This window comes from Salarias fasciatus, chromosome 10 (genome assembly GCF_902148845.1).
Source record: "Salarias fasciatus chromosome 10, fSalaFa1.1, whole genome shotgun sequence".
Taxonomy (NCBI): Eukaryota; Metazoa; Chordata; class Actinopteri; order Blenniiformes; family Blenniidae; genus Salarias; species Salarias fasciatus.
The window spans coordinates 15,872,171-15,894,042 of record NC_043754.1 but is presented as its reverse complement, the minus strand read 5'-3'; the positions used below and the strand labels follow the sequence as shown (position 1 = coordinate 15,894,042).

Here is a 21,872-nt window from a genome sequence, read left to right as displayed (position 1 = left end):
CAGGCTTTCACTGATAATCATAGCCACAAATTAAATCGTTTACTTTTAACGGTTTCAGTTACTGTTCCAGGTTCTTCTTGGTCGACTTAAAACTTTCTCCTAAGGCATCTGGAAGACTGCTTCATCTCAACTTCATTGTACTTGCACATCAGTGATAAAGATCTTATCATTCTTATATATTTGACCAACAGACTTTTTTTTTTTTTGGGGGGGGGGGGGGGGCGGGCGGCTGGGCACCACCATTTCTCTCAGAGATCCAATTGCACCACTTTGCTTTGACTCAAACCCGCTGTGGCTTTGCTGGATTGACCCCTAATAAGAGAACCTGTGTTTCTTCCTCCAAAGCAGCTGCTCGCATGACTGAACCTTCAACCTGTGCAGTGTGTGCGGGTTGTGGATGTTGAGACCTTGAAACCATGACTCTGCCGTAACGGAGGAGACAGCAAAGCGCCAGTAAAAACAGTGGAAGCAGATAATGAGTCAGTTTTCTAGTTCTGATACAAGCCACAGCGGCCAGCTAAGCATTACAACAGAAAAAAAAAAAAAAAACCCATAAAATAAAAACAGCTCGCAAAGGCTTCTTTCCAAAAACACAGTAAATGAAAATGCTTCTAGCAGTAGTGAACAGTAATATACATTATTGAATGTGTAAGGACTCCAGTGGTTGGTAAGTAGGTGTTTGCAGGGCTGGCAAAGGGCAGGAAAACCAGAGACGACACGACGACACCAGTGACAGGAAGCACTGAGCGGTCTGCGTCAAACCAGGAAAGTCCCTTTTCTTTTAAGCGAATTGTCGGTGAAACTCTTTCTTGCCACAAATAAAACTCGAATTGCACCTGCAACCAAGTGGTAACTCCTGACTGATGTTGCGGGGTTTGGTGTCACACTGAGGTCAACAGGTGTTTACTGGACTCAGACTTGTCAAGTCAAGACCAGTCCTGGCTGTACTGATGTGACGACAGCCTCAAAACACTTTTTTTATTCAAAGGAAAGAGCAACTACAGAGGTAGAGATTCACTGCATGAACAATGTTCTAATGCCCCTTTTCTTTTCTCCCCCCCCCCAAAACCACCTCAGCAGAGCAGCCACTTTCTGCCTTTTCATGAGAAATCAACATTTTACATCCACGAGGTACAATTCAGGGAATTTGTAAGCAATTTTTGTTTAAATATGTCAGTTCAAATCAAGAACAAATTGGCATCGAAAATAAAGTTATTCACATTTTGGTTGCTGGATGATCCTGAACTCCCAGACTTGACCTTTGCCTGGCAGAGGTGGTTCTGAAGGAAGCCAGCCCCGCAGCTGCAGTGATGTCTCACAATGAATTTTACAACACAGTCAGTACAGTAAATGGCAGTTGAGTGAAATGTAGGCAGTTTTCCAATTACCTGCAGCGATGGGTTGCTGGTCTTTAACCAGCTTGGCAGCTCAGACCTCGTGGAAAGAACCGCCGTGTGTAGGTGTGTTTCTGACCTGCCATTATGTGCTTGATGCCCGTCAGCTCATTTCTGAAATGTAGCGTTGGAGCCAACACCCGGGGCGGAATTATACTCTCAAGCACAGTTATACGTTTGAACATTACAGATGACGTCTTCTCCATGTTCTCCGAATGGGAAGACCGTGACCTTCGACTCTCCTGCAAAACTGCTTTGGCCGACATTGACGCTTCATCACACGTCCGAATTAATGAAGTGACTAATTTTGTGGATGAACTTCAGAATGACAGGGAGGGGAGGGGTTTAATCTGTCTCTCAATCTTGCAGATAATTGACCTGACTGGGTTGCAAAATCCAGAGATCATCAGAGCAGATTTTGGGCTGCGAGCCAACACCCACACCAGCGAACCACACGGAGGACAGTGATGCTTAGAAGTTGTTTCCTAGTGGATATTGATAAAAAAGAACCTGCAGAAGACTCCAGTCTACAGCATCTACAAAGCGGAAGGAGAGGGCATTGAAGCCACACTGTAAATATATAATAATAACCAGTTTGTGCTTGCTAAGGCTGCACAGCAACGAGGCGGAAAAAAAAAAAAAAAAAGAATCTGAAAGTATAACTAGCCACATATAATAATGCGGTCTATAGAGCTGTACTTGGATTCAGATTGGACTTCAAAGCAGGAGGAAGCTGCACACCTACACAACTCCACAACACCCTCCGGTAGAAATGCAAAAAGAAGATCTCCCCCCCCCCCCCCCCCCCCCCCCCCGACCGGCACTGTGCAGCCTTAGCATTTGCTACTACATGAGTAAGGCCGTACATGAGAGGCCTTGTCTAATACCACTGTCTACAACGTCAGGCTACTTTAAACATTGAATATTGAAACCAAGATTACATTTTTCCTTCTTAGCCACACGTGAATGGCAAAACAACCACCCGGCAGAGGATTCTGTCGTGACGCCGCGCCACGTCCTCGTTTTCAGAACACAAGCCTTGTTGCTGTTATTGTTGTCGTATGTGTTGTTGCATGATCAGTTGGAATAGCCAGCGCAGAAGTCCAAAAATCCGCCATCTGTCCTGCGTCCGTGCCGTTGTGAAATTTCGGAAAAAAAAAAAAAAAAAAAAAAACGCCTCAGACAAAACTTGCACGCTTCAACACGACAATGAGAACCCTCTACGATGGCTACACCTGAAGGACGAAGAAGACAGAGACGCAGCACTGCCACCTGCGATAACACTCTCCTGCTGTCACTCCCAGTAAGCTCATTCTTGCTGATGCAGTCAGGACCACATTTACATAAAAAACTAGTCATCTCGTACATTAGAACCCTGTTATACCAGCTCTGCTGTTTATTTCAGTGTGGTGTGTTGGTGTGTGTGTGTGTGTGAGACAGAGAGAGAGAGAGATGTTGTGTTCATTCAGCAGCATTTGGCTTTTTCTGAAGAGAATCGGTTAAAACGTGTGAGTCTGCGTTTGATGACCATCACCATCCTGTTCCAGTGACAGCAGGCGTTTTCCCTCGTGAGGCTCCGTCATGTGTAGGTCTGTGAGAGTCCAGGCTGGGGGTTTGGCGGCAGCGGCGCGGGAGCATCTCCACGGGACGCCGCGCCTCGGGCTGAACTGGGCTGAATCAGGTGAAGCCAAGCGGACCCGGACGGCGCGTCGAGTTGTTTGACACCTTATCTAACATTCCTCGTCTTAAAATCCAGAGACGGCGGCGTGTGTGAATGGGTTGCAGTAGATAAGATGTAAACATGCTGCCTCGATACACAGGTCTGATCTTTGGTGTGGTCACTTAGTTTAGAAGCTGTCCATACAGAAAAACAAAACAAGAACCGAAAAAAAACAAAAAAACAGGAAGTAGAACGGATGTGCACTTCTACTTGAACATCTGTTCATCAGACCTGGGTCAAACAGCCCTTAAAATCACTTGCGGTGGATTATTTCACCCCCTGGTCCAGAGGAGTGGAGTCTCCACAGCGGGACCGGTGTGAGACTGAAAACAAAACCCAAACAGTCCAGATCGTCTGCCAACACGAACACGGTCAAACGAGCATGAAGCATTGAGACTATTGAACCCAGGCCTGATGGTCATGTGGTCATACTGAGAGAAGGAGCATGCTCAGTAGTAGTCATGTTGGAGTTCAAACAGCAAAGTTTGCCAAATAAGGAAGTTCCTAGACATACACACATCACTTTATATATATATACTGTATATGATATAAAATATGTGTATATCTATATATCTATATATATATGTATCTACGTCTTACGTTGCTTTCTCCATAAATTTTACAACCTTTTATTCTTCTTTTTTTTTTTTTTTTTTTTTTTTTTTTTTTTAAAGATTTTAACCCCTGAGAATACCATGGACTGCTTTAGGTACAAAATACAACTCTTTGAGAGAAAAACAAAAAGTCTTAAAAAACAAAAAAAACAAAAAAACAAAAACAAATTTACAAATAACTCAATTCAAGAACTTAAGAGCACAGGCCTCTGAAGCTGATTAACTTGTATTGTCTAGGAGGAGCAACGCGTGCAGCAGAGCCGTCCGGGAGGAGAGTTTGGCCGGGTCAGACCTGAGCATCAGCCGTGCTGGTGCCGGAAACCTGCTCAGTGCTCTGCTGGATCTCACCACACCGGTATTATTATCTGCATAGACACACATAGATCCTCTGAAGCATGACTAATTCCTCTACTGTGCACTGGTAGCCTCTAAGATTAACCTGAAAAAAGGGGAGACGTTTGAAAAAGCAAGCGGGGATAAATTTGGTCAATGATATAAAACTGTTTTGTTTTTAATACAAAACTGCAGTGTTAGAAATCTTCATATTAGTCCTCACCAGTACACTAACGTACCCTCTCTGGCAAATTACTTTAAAAAGTACATTAAGTAAGTTAATCTTTCAGAAAGTTTCGATGCAAAAATCTGTGAATAAGCAGTAAAAAGTACACATGCTGTTTTCACTAAATATTAAACACTGTGTAGACACTTAAGGTAGATTTTAACTTGTGGGCTTCGGTTTAGCAGCTTTTCAATTAATGGAAGATACAACTAATAATTTGTAAATTAAACAAGTGCACAAAGACTAGAAAAAGCCTGAAGATCAAAATTGTAAATTTGTACCGTCAGGACATAAACACATCCTGGTCAGCCTGAGTACGCCGCCAGTCCCAGGGTTTTGCCAAAGTTGAAGAAAACTGTTGATCTAAAAGTAATATGATGTTCTCCACTTTCTCCAATTGTGGGGGCGAGTGTAAATATGGTTTATTTTGAAGAGTCATTCTTAAAATTCTTAAAAAGTCCCGGGTTTCTGGCCCTTTTGAGTTGATTCTCACGAGTCTAAATAAAAAAAAGAATGATCTGAAGTCATGTAACAATGATGGAAGGAACTAAAGAAGCTTTCCCCCACGTAACATTGGAATAATGGCTTTATTCTCTCTCAGAGTGTAACCTGGCCAAACTCTGTCTGTGGGCGGCTCTGGGGTGCAGTGGTGACGCTGGGGCGGTAGGTGGGGGAAGGGGGTGGGGTGGGGGGATGGGGGGGTGGGGCACAGAAGAGTAAGCAGCGCTTTGCACTGATAGTACGGAGTGGCTCTGCTTTGCTCATGGCTGCAGATGCTTTTCTGATAAATGGCAAATGCTGCATTTACATCCTTGTTTCAGGCACTAAGACAATTGTTAAGGTGACAAGGAGCCCGACGCCGGCGACACCGGGTAGCCAGCCCAGCACGATTTCCTTTTGGTTTGATTGTTACAAATCCGATTGACAAACGACTGATTGATCCACTCACTGATTGTTTGGTTGATCGACAGGGTCTGTGGGGGTTAAGGTTCAGGCAGGGCCACAGGGCAAGCGACAGAAGGCACAGAGTTTCTACAATGATTCTTCGCTAAGGATTTGGGCAAAGAAACAAACAACGAAAAAAACCCAAACAGATTGAATTAGGAAGAATTTGAAAGCAGCTGATGAAAGTCAGATCAGAATTTTCAACAACGGCTGTGATGTAAGAAAAGGGGATTTCTTTCTCGTAGTTTATGTGTCAGTATGTTTGTGTTTGTGTCTCTGTGTGAAAATCGGATCGGGCACCAGGGTTGGGGTCAATCTGTTTGCTATTCAAATACTGGGAAAAGCTGGAAGGTCTTCAAAGAATCGAAAGTAAATCTGACCACGAAAGGCTTCAGTGTACAGTTTGCAATGGAGTCAACAGGAAGATAACTGACCCCAACCCTGAATGAACATCTATTATACACACACAAGTGCTTACATTACAGCTCTTATGACTAAATCAGTTGTGCTTCTCAATGCTGAATACGTTTTGTCCTATGTCACCGTCTGTACATATTCAGACCAGCTCTGGAGTGAAATTGTCTTTGCACTGAACACAATCAAGAAAACAAGAACTCATTGGATGCGTCTCGGGCCTGAACAGACCAGGAGTGAAGCATACCCTGAAAACAGCTTGAACAATAATAATAATGCCCCAAAGTGTTTGTTCCCAAGTCTGGCAGATACCACAGACATGGGGCCAGAACCGGGTACTTCAACCCCCAGAAACGAAACGGAACTGAACACACACAAAAACAAACAATAAAAGCAACGTTTGTTTCCTATTTGTTGAACGTTTCGCATCTTATGGAAAGCCAACAACAAACTGCGGTCCAGTGGAGAAGCTTTAACGGTACAATTAGGCAAACGGCTACATTCAAATTCCCCCCCGAAAAAACAGAGCAGGTTAGAAGCTGAAGAGTTTCCTCTGACAGATATGACGGGGATTTGGTTGAAGAGAGCCATCCAGCCATGTTTTACAGACCGGGCACAGATGGAAAAACAATTAGCCAGCAGGACGATGCTTGGAAAACTGTGTGTGTGTGTGTGTGTGTGTGTGTATGTGTGTGTGTGTGCGTGTGTGTATTTGTCCGTTTGAGTCTCAGTTTTATTAGGATGCCAGCACACTCCTCCTCAGCAGGTCCTCATTCCCAGAATGCAACTGTGGCAGGCGGAGCTTGCGTCCCCGGGCCGCGTGTCTGAATCGCTTTGCTCGCCGTCAGAGAAGTATCCGTCAGTCTCGGCACTGTCCAACATGGAAGAGTCCTTCCTCACCAGCGGCAGGTCGGCCGGCTCCAGCCCGGCGCCGCCCCCGCCCGAGCCCCGCCCTCTGGACTTGCTCTGGCGGGACGGACGGAGGCGCGGGGTCCCGGGGACCGTGAGCCCGGGGCTGGAGGCCGGGAGTGGAGACGTGCTGGCCGTGAAACCGGACGCCACGCCGTTCCCCGTGTGGAGGCCGTCCCACGAGCCGTGGTCCTCCGAGATGTGACAGGAGTCCATTTTGGAGATGGGCGGCTGCGGCGGCGGCTCCCGGTGGAAGTCGGAGCTCCTGGTCTGGTGGTGGTGGAGGTGGTGGTGGTGGCCGTTCTTCGAGGAACTCCTGGACCGCTCGCCCCTGCGGCCGGCGCAGCTGGACTTCTCCTCCGCCACGCTGGCCCACAGGCTCTTCGTCATCGACGGGCTGCCGGCGGCGGACGCGGCGGCGGCCGACAGGTGCGTCTGAGGCTGCGCGGGCGGGGTGGGCGGCCGGCGCGCCCGGGGTTTGCTGCCTCCCCGCGGTTTGCGGCCCAGCTGTGGCGTCTTCCAGGTGGACTGCATTGAGTTCTCCATCATGAGGTTGAGCAGACTCTCTTCGCCCTGCAGGAGCTGCGTCACAGGAGGAGGAAACAAGTGAGAAATGATAACAAGCAAAGGAAATTACACAAAAAAGGAGAAAAAAAATAAGGGAACAGAGCTCTGCTTGTCTGTTTCAAAAGGTGCAGTGAGTTTGACACAAAGTACTGGCAAGTTGATCAATGCAACAATTAATTAGCCTGTAGCTGGGATTTCTCTTTCACATTCCTGCAAATAATAATTTGGAACAAAGACTTCCACCCACCAGCGGCTACCCACATTTCCAACAGCTTACCAGCGCAGGATGTGAACGTTTAATGTCACATTTTGTTTTTGAGCAAAAAAGGGAAGAAAAAAAACCAACAACTAAATGACAAAGCCGGCGTGTTCTCAAAGTGCTGTGAGGTGTTATTTCTTCATAAGATGTTCCTGTTGATTTGTAAAAAATTTTGTTTTCCCTTTTTGTAAATATGTCAGCTACGGGGGGGGGGGGGGGGGGGGGGGGCTCAGTTAGTAAAGTGGGTCATCTTCCAATTTAGCGGTTGGCGGCTCGATCCCCTGTCCTTGGGCAAAACACTGAATGTACGACTCCGGACTCGGTGTTGCGCAACAGATGTAATCCTGTGAGAGACCTCGCATGGCAGCTGTCACCGCCAGTTTGAATGAAGTGTGACACAGACTGCGCCCTTCCACCTCAATAACGTCTCTATTTGTCGATATCAGGGGTCTGTTCTAATGAAAAGTGAACACGCTCCTGTCGTCCACTCCCCAGCACGCCTACAGAGGCTGCTGCATACATGGCTCTCTGCTTAGAGCCATCAATAAATACACAAACATCGCAGTCCTGAGGACTGCAGCGGGTCAGCCACGGTGCACCGAGCCCGGCTCTGATTATCCACTCGCTCACACACAGATCAATCCAGCATCCGGCATAAAGAAAACTCACATTTACACTCTGCGTCACCACTAAACAGATACAATCACTCATATTTTTACTGTGTGAGGAATCACTTGCAATCTCTTGGCACGGAGTCGGAATAATTCCCAGTAAAAAGGTGCGCATGATAAAAACTTGGTTTTACGGCACCTGACAAAACTACTGTAGCACAATGAAAAGAAAAAGAAAACAATTTATCGCAGCTTGTGACTACCATTGTGCCTTTATAAGCTTCCTCTTCTTTCATGATCACAAAGACAGATCTTCTATTTTTGACTTTTTTCTTACCTGTCTGTAGCTTTTAACCCCCAAACTATAAATGTTCCATAAAATGTTTTGAAAATGCAGGACAGATCTATTGGTTTAACAACAACAGTCAGTTGAGCTTTTTTAAAAACAGATTTTAAATGAAGGCTGCTGTAAAGCAGAGTGAGCTCATGATACACGCTCCTCTTTTGGCAGACATTGTTTTGTTCTACCTTGTGGCCGCCTCATCCCTTTAAGACCTTTTTATCTTCACGCTCCTTTGACTGTCTGTCTGAAACGGGCCTGGTCTTGGCGCGGGCTTCGCCCGCTGATGAAATGGATTGGGATTCAGTTGCAGAGATGATGGACTGTTGACACTAGTGCTGATTTCAACAGTTTGGATGAAGTCATGTGTGCCGATTGATGTAATCCGCCTCCTTATGTAACTGTTCTCAGCTGGCTCCTGCCCTCGGTGAAGTCGGCCTCTGCTCGCACGCTGCCTTTTTAATCTCGCAGCTCATTAAATCCACCTTCGAGTTCAGCCCTCTGCTGCTTTTCGAAGACACAGCCACTGCAGCAGGTATTACGCCGGGACTTCCTGGCCTCCCGCTGCGTGAAACCCTACCTGGTCAGAGAGGAGACTTCCGCTCTTGTCGCGATGCTGCGCGCCCAGGGTCCACTGACTCAGCATGTCGTCCGCCGTGATCTGCACCGACTGCGCCAGCCAGCTGTCGAACAGGGAGTTGTCCAACGGGAAGGACTTTGACAAACCTGGGTGAGGAGAGAAGAGATGGATGTGAGAAGAAGGGGAGGAAGCAGAGATGTTGGGAATGTTTGGGAATGAGAAGAACAGGGAGGAACAGAGAGGAAAACAGGACTGACATGTGAGAGATGCTGCTTTCTTTGTTACATTAAAAAACAAGAACACACACCGGACAGGTTGTGCTGGAACAGACTTTCAAATGAAGAAAAATGCATTAAAAGAAGACTTCTGATCCTATTCTTGAACCTTCTGGCTGAAACTGCACATTCAAAGTGTTGGAAAATAAAGAAAAAAACATTCAATTTCAATGACATTTTCCAAATTACCCAGACTTGTCTGCGAGACAAAACCCGTGCATAAACTAAAAGAGAGACTCCACCGTCGGAACAGCCACAGCGTACAGTTTGCACCTTGAAGCAATTTAACAGATTCCTCAGTGTGAGCTGGCAGACCACAACGTTTCAAGGCAAGTGGAGGCTACATCTGTGGTACTCCTGTTTGTTTATGTTAATTACAGGAACATTTTGAAATAAATATGGCTGAAGCTGCAATATAACATTTCCAAACTGATATTTGTCTTTCATATAACACCTCTGCAGTTCGTGTATTGTGCTTCGGGTTGATTGTGATTTTAAACGAAAGCGCAAACTCGAGCAGCTTTTGTGCTTTTGAGAGAAAAAACCTTGACATGATGACATTTATAGAGCACAGTGCTGTGCTCTGAACTCAAACATGCAGTTTCTGGGGTTTCATGACAAATAAATATAGAAATCCTGTCTCCTTGTTCCAGCAGTGTGGTGTGTGTACGAGTACAGTAATGTCGCAGCCCTGGAACGTAGGCAGCATGAGCATGTGTGTGTGTGTGTGTGTGTGTGTGTGTGTGTGTGTGTGTGTGTGTGTGCCTGCAGACAATGCCACCTGCTTTTAAGTGTCTGCACGTGGATCTGTGTAATTGCGAGCGATTCGTGGCTCCTTTTCGATCATCGCGGGCCGTAAGACGTGCTGCCGAAGCGCCGTGACTCTCTGTGGCATGTCGGACTTGTTTACTCGGAAACAAACTCAAACATGAACAACGCAGTGAGGACAGCGAGAACTGACGACACCCGTCTTTCACTCCGTCCACCTTTACATTGGAAAAAATTTGAGAAAGCAAATTAATTTGATGGAAACCCGTTTAACATACTGTGTTGAGTAAAAAAAATAAAATATTCAAAAGAGTTGAAACCTTAAAAATGTTTGTGTTTAATAAGAAGCCAGACAGAAGCCATCAAGTCGCTGTTTCATAACTTCATAGATCTACATTTGGCAACAGCAACAGCAGCAGCAGCTGCAGTAGTAGCAGGAAAAACAATGGAAATATAATTGCAAATCACTGCTTATGCCAATAAATTGTAATCAGTCTTATTTTTGTTTCTCAAATTCATGAAGCTATTATACTGTTCAAGCATCCAACATCGTCTTAACCTCTGTGTATGTCCGCTCACACAGCATCAGATGTAGGAACCTGGATTTGATATGATTTTTTTTTTTTCTAAGAGTAAACTGATAAATTCATAAGGAAAATGATGATTATTGTGAAACCTCTGGCCACCAAGTCCAGCATCCTGAGGCTTTACACCGGGATAGCGTTCAGGAACATCTACCTCGTATTGACTGGGCGTGTGTGGGTAAACAAAAACAGGCTATTACAGAAGTACTACATACATTCCAGAATGTAGAAATAACGCTGCGGGTAAAACAAACAACAACAAAAACATTTTCAGTTTACACAATCTCAAACGCAAGAAGATCTGAGCCTCTGAAAACTCTCAAACTGCTCTCGCCCTGGATTCCTTTGTTTTTTACTTTAACGCTGTCTTTACATTTCCTCCTGGTAAATAAGAACAGCTGTCACGTTAGTTCACAAGATTTATCTCCTTCTCGCTCCTCACAGGCAACGCTCTGAAGATACTGCGGAAAAGAGAGATGGCTTGCACTTAACGTGACGTCTTTAGCGCTCGTCATTTATTCTGAAGGCAGATCTTTGGCAGCGTTGTGCCGACCGTGAGCGCAGCTGCAGCTGCTCCGCCTGGCTGTGAAGCCCGGCCTGGACGAGGCTGTTGATCAGAGTTTGGCTGCTGTTGTGCTTTACAGCGCGGCGCTATGGACGTGTCCCGCTGCACCACTACTTCAACCTGCCGAGCTTATATGACAGATGTGTTACCGACGCGCCGCGGGAGCGCCGGCATACAGCGGCACCGCCGCACTCGGCCATCGCCGCTGCGCGCGGTGTTAAAAAAAAACCAATGAGTCACAGCCAGAATCCTAACAACCACAGCACAGCGAGCAAAGTGCAGCTACACACAGAAATACAGTTGGTCCCAAGCAGCGATCAGCCAGACGCCTGGTGAATCGGCTTCTGTGGTTTACTGTAGTGCAAACCCGCGCTTGGGCGGCCGCACCGGCTTCCTGCTGCGATCACAAACACAGGCGGTCAACTCCACCATATGTGATACAGCATGTTAAGACACTTCTCCCTGGGTCAGAAAAAGGGAGCAGAAAAATGTTACTCATAAATGGTTGCAATTCCTTTTGTGACCTTTTTGGCTCTGTAGGTAGTTGAATCATTTGCTGCAATGGGGGAAAAAAAACCTATATAACTTTGTGTTTTTATTGAGACAAGAACAGCAGTTAATCTCTGAATAAGAACACTGGAAGGCTGTCGTATGTGGAACATCTTAAAAACCCACAGTGCAACATAAATATAATCAGGAATGCATTGAATGTTTTTACTCCATCATACATACTGATAAGTCCGCAGAATACTGTTCTTTTTCACTTTTTTTCTCCACTTCCTAGTAAGTCCTTGATGCTTATAATGATCCACCAAGCAGGACAGCAGGAGGTGCTGTTAGGGTGCCTTTTCACACCCAGCTATCCTGCGCGCACACACACACACACACACACACCGAGCGGGTTGTTTCCATGACGCAGCATGTCTCTGCAGGAATCAGGAGAGCTCTGAGGGAGAGAATAGGTGACAGAGGGAAGGAAAAAAAAAAGAAAGAGACAGTGAAGAAGTGTGAGGAAGACGGGGAGGAGCGATACAGGAGAGAGATAAGAGCAGAGTTCAGAGGGAGGAAGGCTGGCGAGCAAACTGAAACACGCCACTCTGCAGGCTGCTGTTTGGCATCATTCACATGCAACCAAATACAGAAAGTGCACCTTTCATTTGACCTATATTAGCACAGATGGTCTCTTTCTCCGTATATGCACCTAAATCTACAAGCAAACACATATTTCACATTTCTAATGATTTTTGTGTTTCCTGTTTTAATTTTTTTATCACTTTATGTGACCCTTTTTTCTGCGATGGGGCTGTAAATCTTACACAAAGCTGCACAGCTGTCCTGCTCCTGCTCTTCACACCGGCCATTCGGATCAGGATTTCGACGGTGGCATCAAAATCCTCACAAATACATTTGTGCTTTTTTCCATTATGTTCGATATGCAGTAATAATTTTAAAGATATTTTGCATACTGACTGATGTTGCTGTGTCTTTTAAACCATATGACCGCTCTGACTCCTCCCACTGACCTGGCTAGTGCTAACACATCTCAGTGCCAGTGCCAGAGCGAGCTAATGCGACAAACCCAAAGCCGTAGATGCACCGAAACCTCCGAAAGGGGTTTTTTTTCCTACATGCGAGCACGAGTTGGGATGGAGCTGCGTGTCTCACCGCTACAAAAAAGGCACCAGGCTTTTGCAGAACAGCTGATGTTGTAGCTGTGAGCAACAAATCGCTAGCCAGCGCTGCTAATTCGGTGCAAGGAATACACGAGCAGCAGGACAGGGCCAAGAGCAGAGCCTGTACATGAGAGAGAGGGAGGGAGGGAGGGAGAGAGGAGTGCTCGGTCTAAAGCGTCTAAAGCTCTGACTACAGTCTGACGATTGTTCTCGGATGCCAGCCGTCTCCCTGGAAACTCCACGAGAGAGACAGAGATAGAAACACGGAAACAGAGAGGAGGTCCAGGAGGCAAAACTGAGCCATCACCAGACTTATCGGAGCGTTGAAGGAGTGACGAGGAGCGTAGCCGGCAGAAAAAGAGCAAAATAAATAAGACAAATCAAACAGGGGGATTCAGGAAATAATGGCAGGTACAGTGAACTACTGACAGGACTCCGAGTAAAAGAACCTACCATGTGTTAAAAATAATTTTAATCTTGAATATCCATTCATTCATGAACTTTACTCTTACATAGTGAATGTAAATAGCTACACCTTCACTCCTAGGACAATATTGCCCTTTGGTGGCTGTGCTGCCTCAATGTTTCAAAGCCAAAACTCTACAGTCCTTGTCACAGCAATCTCTGGACAGCTTCCATCGCAGCAGCTCTCATCCACATCAGGTCGAAAGGCTGCTCGAAGCGGTTTATGTGAAATGGGACAGACGTATAAAAGGAACGTTTGTCACGTTACCTGTCCTGAGAGATGTTAGGACTGGGAACACACTGTCATACGGTTTAGACAAATTGCCAACTTGGAGAGACCTGATAAGCTCACGGTCTCATGGGGGATGTTTGCATTTAATTGCTTTATCCACAGATGGGGAAAAAACATGCAAGCTGAAAAAGATCACACACAGACACAACTAAGAAAAACAAACTCAAGATGCCTTGTTTATTCATAAACTGCCAAAGCGGTGCGCTTTGCACGCTAACGACACTGCAATAATCAAGAGCATGTGACTGTGATTAGTGTTTACTGCGCCGACAAGTTTGGGCTTGAAAGCTATCAGACGAAGAGAAAGTGCAGCCACAGGCTGCGCGAGGGGGAAAACAGTGTAATTTCACTGAACTGATTAAAAAAAATTGTCTATATTTAAACTTTCAAAAGAAGCCTTTCATACAAAAATATTTTAGGAGGATTTATTGTTAATTTTAGAGTTTTCTAAGAAGGTATGATTAATGTGATTTTAACATCCGTATATCCCTTCTGAGGATCAGTCTGAGAAGCAAAATAACCAAAAAATGCATTAAAATAGTTGGAGGCAAGATGGAGCTTTCAATTGCTCACAGTTTATTCTGTCAAGTTATTATTTTTTTTAAACTATCTGATACAGACTTCTCAAACATATGGTCCGTGAGCCAAAACTTTTTTCAAAAATGCACCGCTTTGTGAAATAAATATCTTATGCAATCCATACTTTCAGAACATTTACAGTTGTCTTACTGCTCTTCCCACCGGAGACAGAAGTTGGCAGTGCGTGGTCAATAAACTTAAATCATTTTGACATCTAGTACTGTCCCGGGCCCGCAGACAATATTAAGATACTTGTAGCATCAGGGTGACGCTTGAAAGCATTCAAAATGGTTTCCTATCACCTCACACACGAGGCTGAAGCCCCGGCTCATAAATACTGCGGACAGAGGAGAGGACAACTGAGCAGGAGGTGTGATGCTTGTCCGTCATCTTCACGGAGAGGGAGACAAAGCCCTGACAGTCAGGACCAGACCCGACAGAGAACAGATGGTCTGACACTGACACACACATACACACACACACACTCTCTGAGAGAGTGAGATATGAACACATACAGCATGCAAAGAAAAACACAGAGACGACACACTGAGACGGGGAAAGAGATAGGCTACATATAAATATATGAAAATGCTGACAGCAGAGAGCACACACGGACACGGAAATGCAGACAAATGATACCGTTGCACGAAATAGCAGCGTCGCGGGTACACAAAAGGACCTGTTTGTCATGGAAACACAGTTTGAATGATGATTTCCCAGCATGTATTCTACATCAAGCCGCAGTCCTTATCCCACCGCATTCAGGTGGAAAGAAAGAGACGAGGAAAGATAAATGGGAAGAGTTTCATAACACAGAGCCAGACAGATTGACTGTCAGAAAATAAAAACATAAGCACATGATGAGGAAAAAGGAGAGATAAAAAAAAAAGGGGGGTGGGGGGAAAGAGAGATAAAATCAGGACAGGAAGCAAGTGAGGCGCAGCCAAACTGCTCCCCTGCCCTGTGTTATCTCCAGCCTGTGCATCGATCATGTTCACTTCCACAGGAAAACAGAGCTCGCTCTGGGATGTTCAGCCCCGGTTAAATAGGGAAATGAGAGACATGCTGCGTCACTGCAGATCATCACCATGTGTGGGAATATAAAAGGCTCACAAGATCTTAGCCAGAGTAGATATTGACACCATGGATTTGATTAACAGTAAAAAAACTATAAGCCGATCATACTCTTGACAAATGCTGGATTTGAAGGAAATAACCATCCCTGTTCCTGGTTTCAGGGTTTTCCTGTTCTGACTGTGTTTGACCAATCCAACTTCAGGATTGGTTGACATAACCTTGTTATTACCTGCATTTCTTTCAAGTCTAAAGAACTGTCAACATTGAAGCCACAGTAAACTGAGCATCACCTTGCTTTACTAATTTTCATGCACAAGAATTACCTCAAGGTGAACTGAAGCAAAATGAATAAATATACAAAATCCTCCCTGGCTTAACAAAGTATTGTACTCAGCTAAATTCCATTCTAATGTCCTGTCAAAATCAACCATGTGTGAACTTCTTCCCTCCTACCAGTGGAGAATCAAGACATTATCTCCTGACTGCGTTTACAATAATGAACAAAAGAGACTAAAAACTATAAAATGACTGAAATCAACTCTCAGGAAACTGAAACAAACTGGACTGATTTGGAAATAATGTTGCTGCAATGAGAACGGTCTCTTCATTTCTTGAATATGAAAAGAGAAACGTGCCCAGCTGTGAGTCAGGTCGGTCAATGTTCAGCTGGGGAAAGACCTCAACTGTTTGGGAGCCTCTACAGCAGGAGCTTTAAGTCCGATTAACCTGTTTTATTTGAATCAGGAGGAAAATACTGCTCTGAACAATAAAGCAACTCCAGAAAGTGGGCAGATACTTCAATGGAATCCACTCTGCAGTGTGTATGTGGGCCAAAACACACACACACACACACACACACACACACACACACACACACACACACACACACAGGCGCACAAAAAAAAAGCCTAGTTGCTAAGTAGAGGTGAAATAGCCTCTTGAGGCAGAATGAGGCAACTGAGGCTCTTTCAGATCTCACGAAGCTGTTCAGTTAAATTTGGAACAATACTGTACAAGTTTTTAAAGTATGTAAAACACACGCGTGCACACACACACACACACACACACACACACACACACACACACACACACACACACACACACACACACACACAAACCACAGTGTGTTTCAGAAGACACGCAAAGCCAGGACTCCAAACTTCTACGTGTGAAAACCGAACCTTTGTGAACGTACATGCGGCCTTTTTTTTAACGGAACAGAAACGTTAACAGTGGCGCGAGGTTAAGCTCCGCTGTGTGTAATTCCCGGCAAAACGCTTTAATCCCTGCGAAGTCAGAGCCCATTTCGTTATCGGCGGAGCAGCTTCAGGTGTCACCCTTTGATGGCAGCGTGAAGTCTTTGTCGGGTGGTTTTCACAGCTTTCAGCAACTTTCTGTCATGTTCGTTTTCCGAGATCACAGAAAGGGAAGCGAGCTCGTCGCATCCTACGTGTTGCTGCAGCGATTTCCCGCTCATGCATTTTTAATGCATTTTGGGCGTCATGTGTGGTATGTTGATGCAGCTTTTCTCTGTACGTCTTTTTGTGGATCCGCTGCTTTTTATTCACGTCGAAACAGTCAAAAGAAGGACAGGACGGCGAGCAATTAGTCATCAAAGCTCACATATAGTCATCATGTACAGTCATTATCTCTGCAGCCCACAAGCTTCTCGCTGAATGCAGGAACACTTTACAACCTATTAGGTCTGGATGCATAAAAACAAGGATTATGTAAGACCAGGAATCCACCTACTTGATGCCCCACATATGAAAGATATTTACAGCGAACAACTTGTTTGCTTTGAGGATGCCTGGAAATACAGAAGACTCATTCCTCCACACAAACATACCACCAAGTTCAACCTCTATTTGCATCGGATTTGCTGTTTGGCTTTCTCAAACTCGAGCTTGATAACTATATATTTACTTTGTTTCAGGCCTCGATAAAGACTTGAAGCTTCCGGAGCTTCAAAACATTTAAATCGAAAATGAAAGAAAAACTGATTTTCATACTGTCAATCATTCAGTGTGCTTTTTTTTTTGTGGAATTTTATGGTGAAATAGCCTGAGAAAGCAAATCCTGAAGAGAGAGAGAGGGAGGGATCGAGCAGACATCGTGTTTGATCCTGACAGCGTGTTCTGGTTCTGCCGCCACCGACAGCACCGGCTCTCATCGAGCTGTCGTGGCTCTACTGTCCCATGAAGCAGCTGCATCGGGGGGGGGGGGGGAATAAATCACCGGCGATGTTTACGGGATGTCAGAAAACACCGCTTTACAGACACTGCAGGCACGTCGGGGAGCGCCGTAACACGCCGCCGTAACGAACGGGCGGGAACAGATGGATACGAACTCAATTCAAACTCAAAGTTTTCTGCGTAATCAGGCTGCGGCGTTTGCACCCTTGACTCAACACATCAATCAATGCATTTCTGCAAAGAGCCCAAATTATTTCTTAAGAAAGTGCGCAACGAAGAAATCATCACTCCCGTCACACGCCACCTAAAGTAGTCCTGATCTGTCGCTGCTTAGTGACGGACACACTGTTTCACAGCAGAGCATCAGTGTGACTTGTGAATCGAATTGTTCATTTGCACCTCAATAGTCAGGCAGGTGGCTCGTCTCGTGCCGACAACTTAAAAGCTCCAGATTCGATCAGCGCAGTCTCCAGTGTGTCCATCAAACATCCATCAGCTATCTTCCAATGAGACGCCGGGGCCTTTATCTGCCTCTCCACTCTCAGCCGCGCCGGACAGCGGCGACGGCGACGCGGCAGTAAACTGTCAAGGTTACGAAAAAAATATCCTCATATGTATAAACAGTCGGCTCAATTTCCATTTGATATCCGTCTTCTCGGCGTCGCGCGAGGCTGTAATAATCACTAGTGACGATGGATCACCTTCTAACGCGACAGGCGGCTATTATCATCCGTTCTTATCTGAGCGATGATGAGGACTGGCAGAGACAAGCCTCCCGCTCGCTCTGTTCCACTGGGGTCGCTGTTTCTCATTAATGATGAGGATTTACACTGACAGAAGCCGCTCTCTCACTCCTCTCTTTCTTGATCCCACAGAACAATTTTCTACTACTTTTTATTAACATTCAAAATCTCTCAACCAAATTTCTTTGATTCCAAAATGAGGAAAGTTTTAATCCGCAATTTGAAATTTGTGCAACTGAAGGCAGGAGATGTTATCTGATTTGGTGAACGTCAACAAACTCACCACGCAAAGCAAAGATAGAGGTCTGTTTGGATTTATTTTGGCTAATTTATGGTATACTTCGCCAAAAATGTATATGATCACAATGTTTACTAATTTGTCAATTATTCATAAATTCATGAAATATGACGTAAATATTTTGCCATTTATATTTTAAGGCTGAAATTAAGAACAAAAATAAGTTCAAACCTTTTTTCATTGAATTTTTTTTTTAAATCCGTGTAGATATAAAAGAAACCTCAAAGAAAAAAGCTTATCGTAGAAGTTCTGTGAGAGTGAATCTCTCTGTCACGCACACTAACAACAGTGATTCTCCCTGCGTCTTGATATGTTTGATTCATGCTGAACCGGCCTCTTGAGTCAATTTGATCGCGCTCCGTGTCTGAAGCCGCCTGGTTCACGAGTTCAGACGCGGCTCTCCCACAAATGAACTGCACTGAAGGAGAAGTTGCGCGAGAGTTTTTCATTTCTTATATCAAAGCTGACGACATTCGATCGCATACTTTTTCCAGTACGGCAACAACTACTGTTTCTCTCTCAAAGTATTTCCATTTTTAGTGACTGGTATTACAAAAACCAGCCGTAATGCTATGAAAGTTTGCCATTTTCACTTGAAAACGATGTGTAAACGGGAATAAGGCCATCGATTCATCCCTGGAAACCTGAGAGGAGGCAGCCAGGCATTATCTGGGGATTACATTGTTTTAGCATCCAGTCTTGTTGTATCGCTCTCCCTCCCTTAGCCTCTAAATCTTACACCTTGAGTGGTGTTATGCTGTCAAATCAGATCAGGTGAGAGCTGCTGGGCTGAGCGGCAGTCGACTGATATTAAAAGATTTTACAATCAAACCTGACACTTGATCCAAAACTAATGATGGAGGCATGAAGTTTGAGGAAAAACTAAACAGCCAGAAACTACAAATCAATCTGCATTTAAACTCAAGTCTTCACAAATACCAAGATCAAGGTGAAATAAAACTAAACTAACTTCAGATTCCCACCTTTTACAGCTCGCTTCTTTGTGTCGTCTGTGAGCTCTCATGAAAAGATTGCAACATCAAAAGCTGAGCTGAATTAGCAACGCGATAAGGCCAAAAGAGGGACGCAACCCTTCGCTGAGAAACACAGGAGCATATGTTCAGCCAATCAGGCGCGTTTGATCAGATTGGAAACGCTGCAAACACTGCAGGGCGTTCAGCCGCCCACGCACAAACGGCGTACCTAGCTCTTTAAGCAGGGAGCCGTTCTCTGACTTCCATCTCTCCTTTTTCTTCTCAGGACTACTCTTTCTTCTCTCCTTCCCTTTATCCTTCACTCCATCCTGCTTCCTCTTTGCTCCCTTCTGGGTTTTCTCTGCAGGGAGACACAGAACACAGGCTCAGGTTAGGGATTTGCTTTATTTATTCAATTAAGTTCAATTTCGTGCCGCTGAGCCTGAGGAACAGCTTCTTCTGGGGTGAAATTTGGGTGAGAAAGTAGCAGACAGCAAATGTTATGGAAAGAGTAAAAAAAGTGCAATAAATAAAAACATGTTGATTTAATGAGTTGCTCAGATTGAGTTTATATTTACCAAGATGTCAAAGTGAGTTTGACAGGAGAGTTCATAAAAGGGAAAATGCAGGAAAAAAGAATAAAAGGTGAAGAAGACAAGGTTTTATATATGTTTTTGAATAAGAAACAATGAATTTTTCCAGGGGTGGCGTTTACAGCATGTTGGGATGGCTCTGTAATAAATTAAATTTGTGGCTTTAGCCCTCATGATGATTAAAAAAAAAGCTAAATGTGTGTTTTCAGGGATTCCAGAAAAAAAACCCAGCATGTTTTGAAGCCAGATTGGGTATAAAAGTAATAAGTTTGAAACAAAATCCATGGAAATCTCAGTCCCAGATCAAAAAATGAACTTTAACACACGACGAAACGCCGTAAAACAGATAGAAAAAGAAGTTCTAGCACAACTCTTCTGCAAGTCGCTACAATAGCGACAACAGCCTCTTAAAATCAAATGAATGTCTCTTTGCTATCTTCGTTCTGGGTGAACAATCTGTTCACGTTCAGGTGTCACCCTGATAACGACGACGACGGGAACACTTAGAGATGACAGACTAAACTTGTTTCGTCCTAAGATTTAGCTACGCACTTCCTGGTGTCGCTGTATCGACTTCCTGAAGAGTTCTGGCGATGAAGCTGCAGCTCTTCCTCTCCCTCCTGCTCCTCCCAGATAAAGCCCAGACGCCTGGGATGCATGTCAATGCTTGTTGTGAAGCTTGTTTAGTATTCTAGTAAAAGTTTGAGGCTGAAGCTGTCAAATTCAGGACGCACGTGGCCTTGATTAGCTGCAGCCTCGGCTAACCTCAAAGTTGAACCAACACAACAATAACTAGCTGTGAAGTTGTAGGTCTTCTGTGTGTGTGTGTGTGTGTGTGCGTGTGGATTGGGATTGTGCGGCGGTCCTCCTTTTCGCTTCATTGCATCGTCATTACCAGAGATTACTGATCTCATAGAAACAGCTGCTGTAATTAACCGCACGCCGTTTCACTTCATCAGAATAATACGGGAGTGATTACAGCTCGTGGTGAGGTGTTCTTCTGAGGTTTTTCCAGGAGAACTGAGAGCAGGCGACTGGATGAATCTCCCGAGACTGTGTGTCATGTCTTAAATATTGTATCTCTGCGCTACAATCAACAAAAACCACCCCGCGTGCCACTCAAAAGACGAGTGTTTGCCTTCAGGTGTGTGAGCATGCAGACACATATCTTGCATGACATGCAGCAGAGCCCCGCAGAGCGCCCCCCTGCTGGGAGCTGCCCTCTCTCCCTCCAGGAGGCGCCGCTCACCCCCTCCAGTCGGGAGCGTGGCAGGTAACGCAATGAAGACTGACACGCCCACGCGACGAAACACAAACTGACAGTCGGATGCATGTCTCTCGCTCCTGGGAAACATGATAAAGCTGCGTAAGTGAACCAAAAAAAAAAAGTTCTGAAGCATTATTCATTTATTAATTATCTGTTAATAATCTGTTCTTAAAAAAGAGACTATTAATCAATTGTGAGAGAATTCCTCAGAGTAAAGAAAAGTAACTGATTACTGCTGTGCTCAGCGTTAAGAAAACTGAAAGCACACGTGTGCTTAACACACACACACACACACACACACACACACACACACACAGTCTTGTATTTCTATCCTTGTGGGGACCGTCCATTGACTCCCATTCATGTCTAGCCCCTAACCCTGACCCTTACCCTAACCCACACCACAACAAAGCCTAACCCTAAAGAAATGTTTTTGCACTTTTATTTTTTTCAGTAACAACAACATGGTCAAGAAAACACTGTTTCTCCTACTTAGGACCGGAAAAAGGTCCCCACAAGGCACGTCGTTCCACGTTTTGCTATCCTTGTGGGGACATTTGGCCCCGACAAGGATAGAAATACAAGAACACATACACACACACACACACACAC

The 21,872-nt window shown here is 45.0% G+C and overlaps 1 protein-coding gene across 4 annotated transcripts in view; it reads right to left on the bottom strand.

Annotated features, from left to right (window-relative positions):
- The window catches only part of jade2 (jade family PHD finger 2), a 174,379-nt gene that overhangs the window by 9,174 nt on the left and 143,333 nt on the right, over positions 1–21,872 (bottom strand). For 2 of the 4 annotated variants that reach the window (XM_030100614.1, XM_030100613.1), the window contains exons 12-15: positions 19,630–19,761; positions 8,913–9,058; positions 6,357–7,137; positions 3,785–6,316 (exon numbers count right to left, since the gene is read on the bottom strand). In XM_030100614.1, the coding sequence (XP_029956474.1) occupies positions 6,406–7,137; positions 8,913–9,058; positions 19,630–19,761 (1,010 nt within the window). In that variant the 3' untranslated portion in view covers positions 3,785–6,316; positions 6,357–6,405. Of the gene's footprint in view, positions 1–3,784; positions 6,317–6,356; positions 7,138–8,912; positions 9,059–19,629; positions 19,762–21,872 lie in introns of those variants that run through there. The other 2 variants (XR_003932254.1, XM_030100615.1) reach the window with 2 other exon arrangements.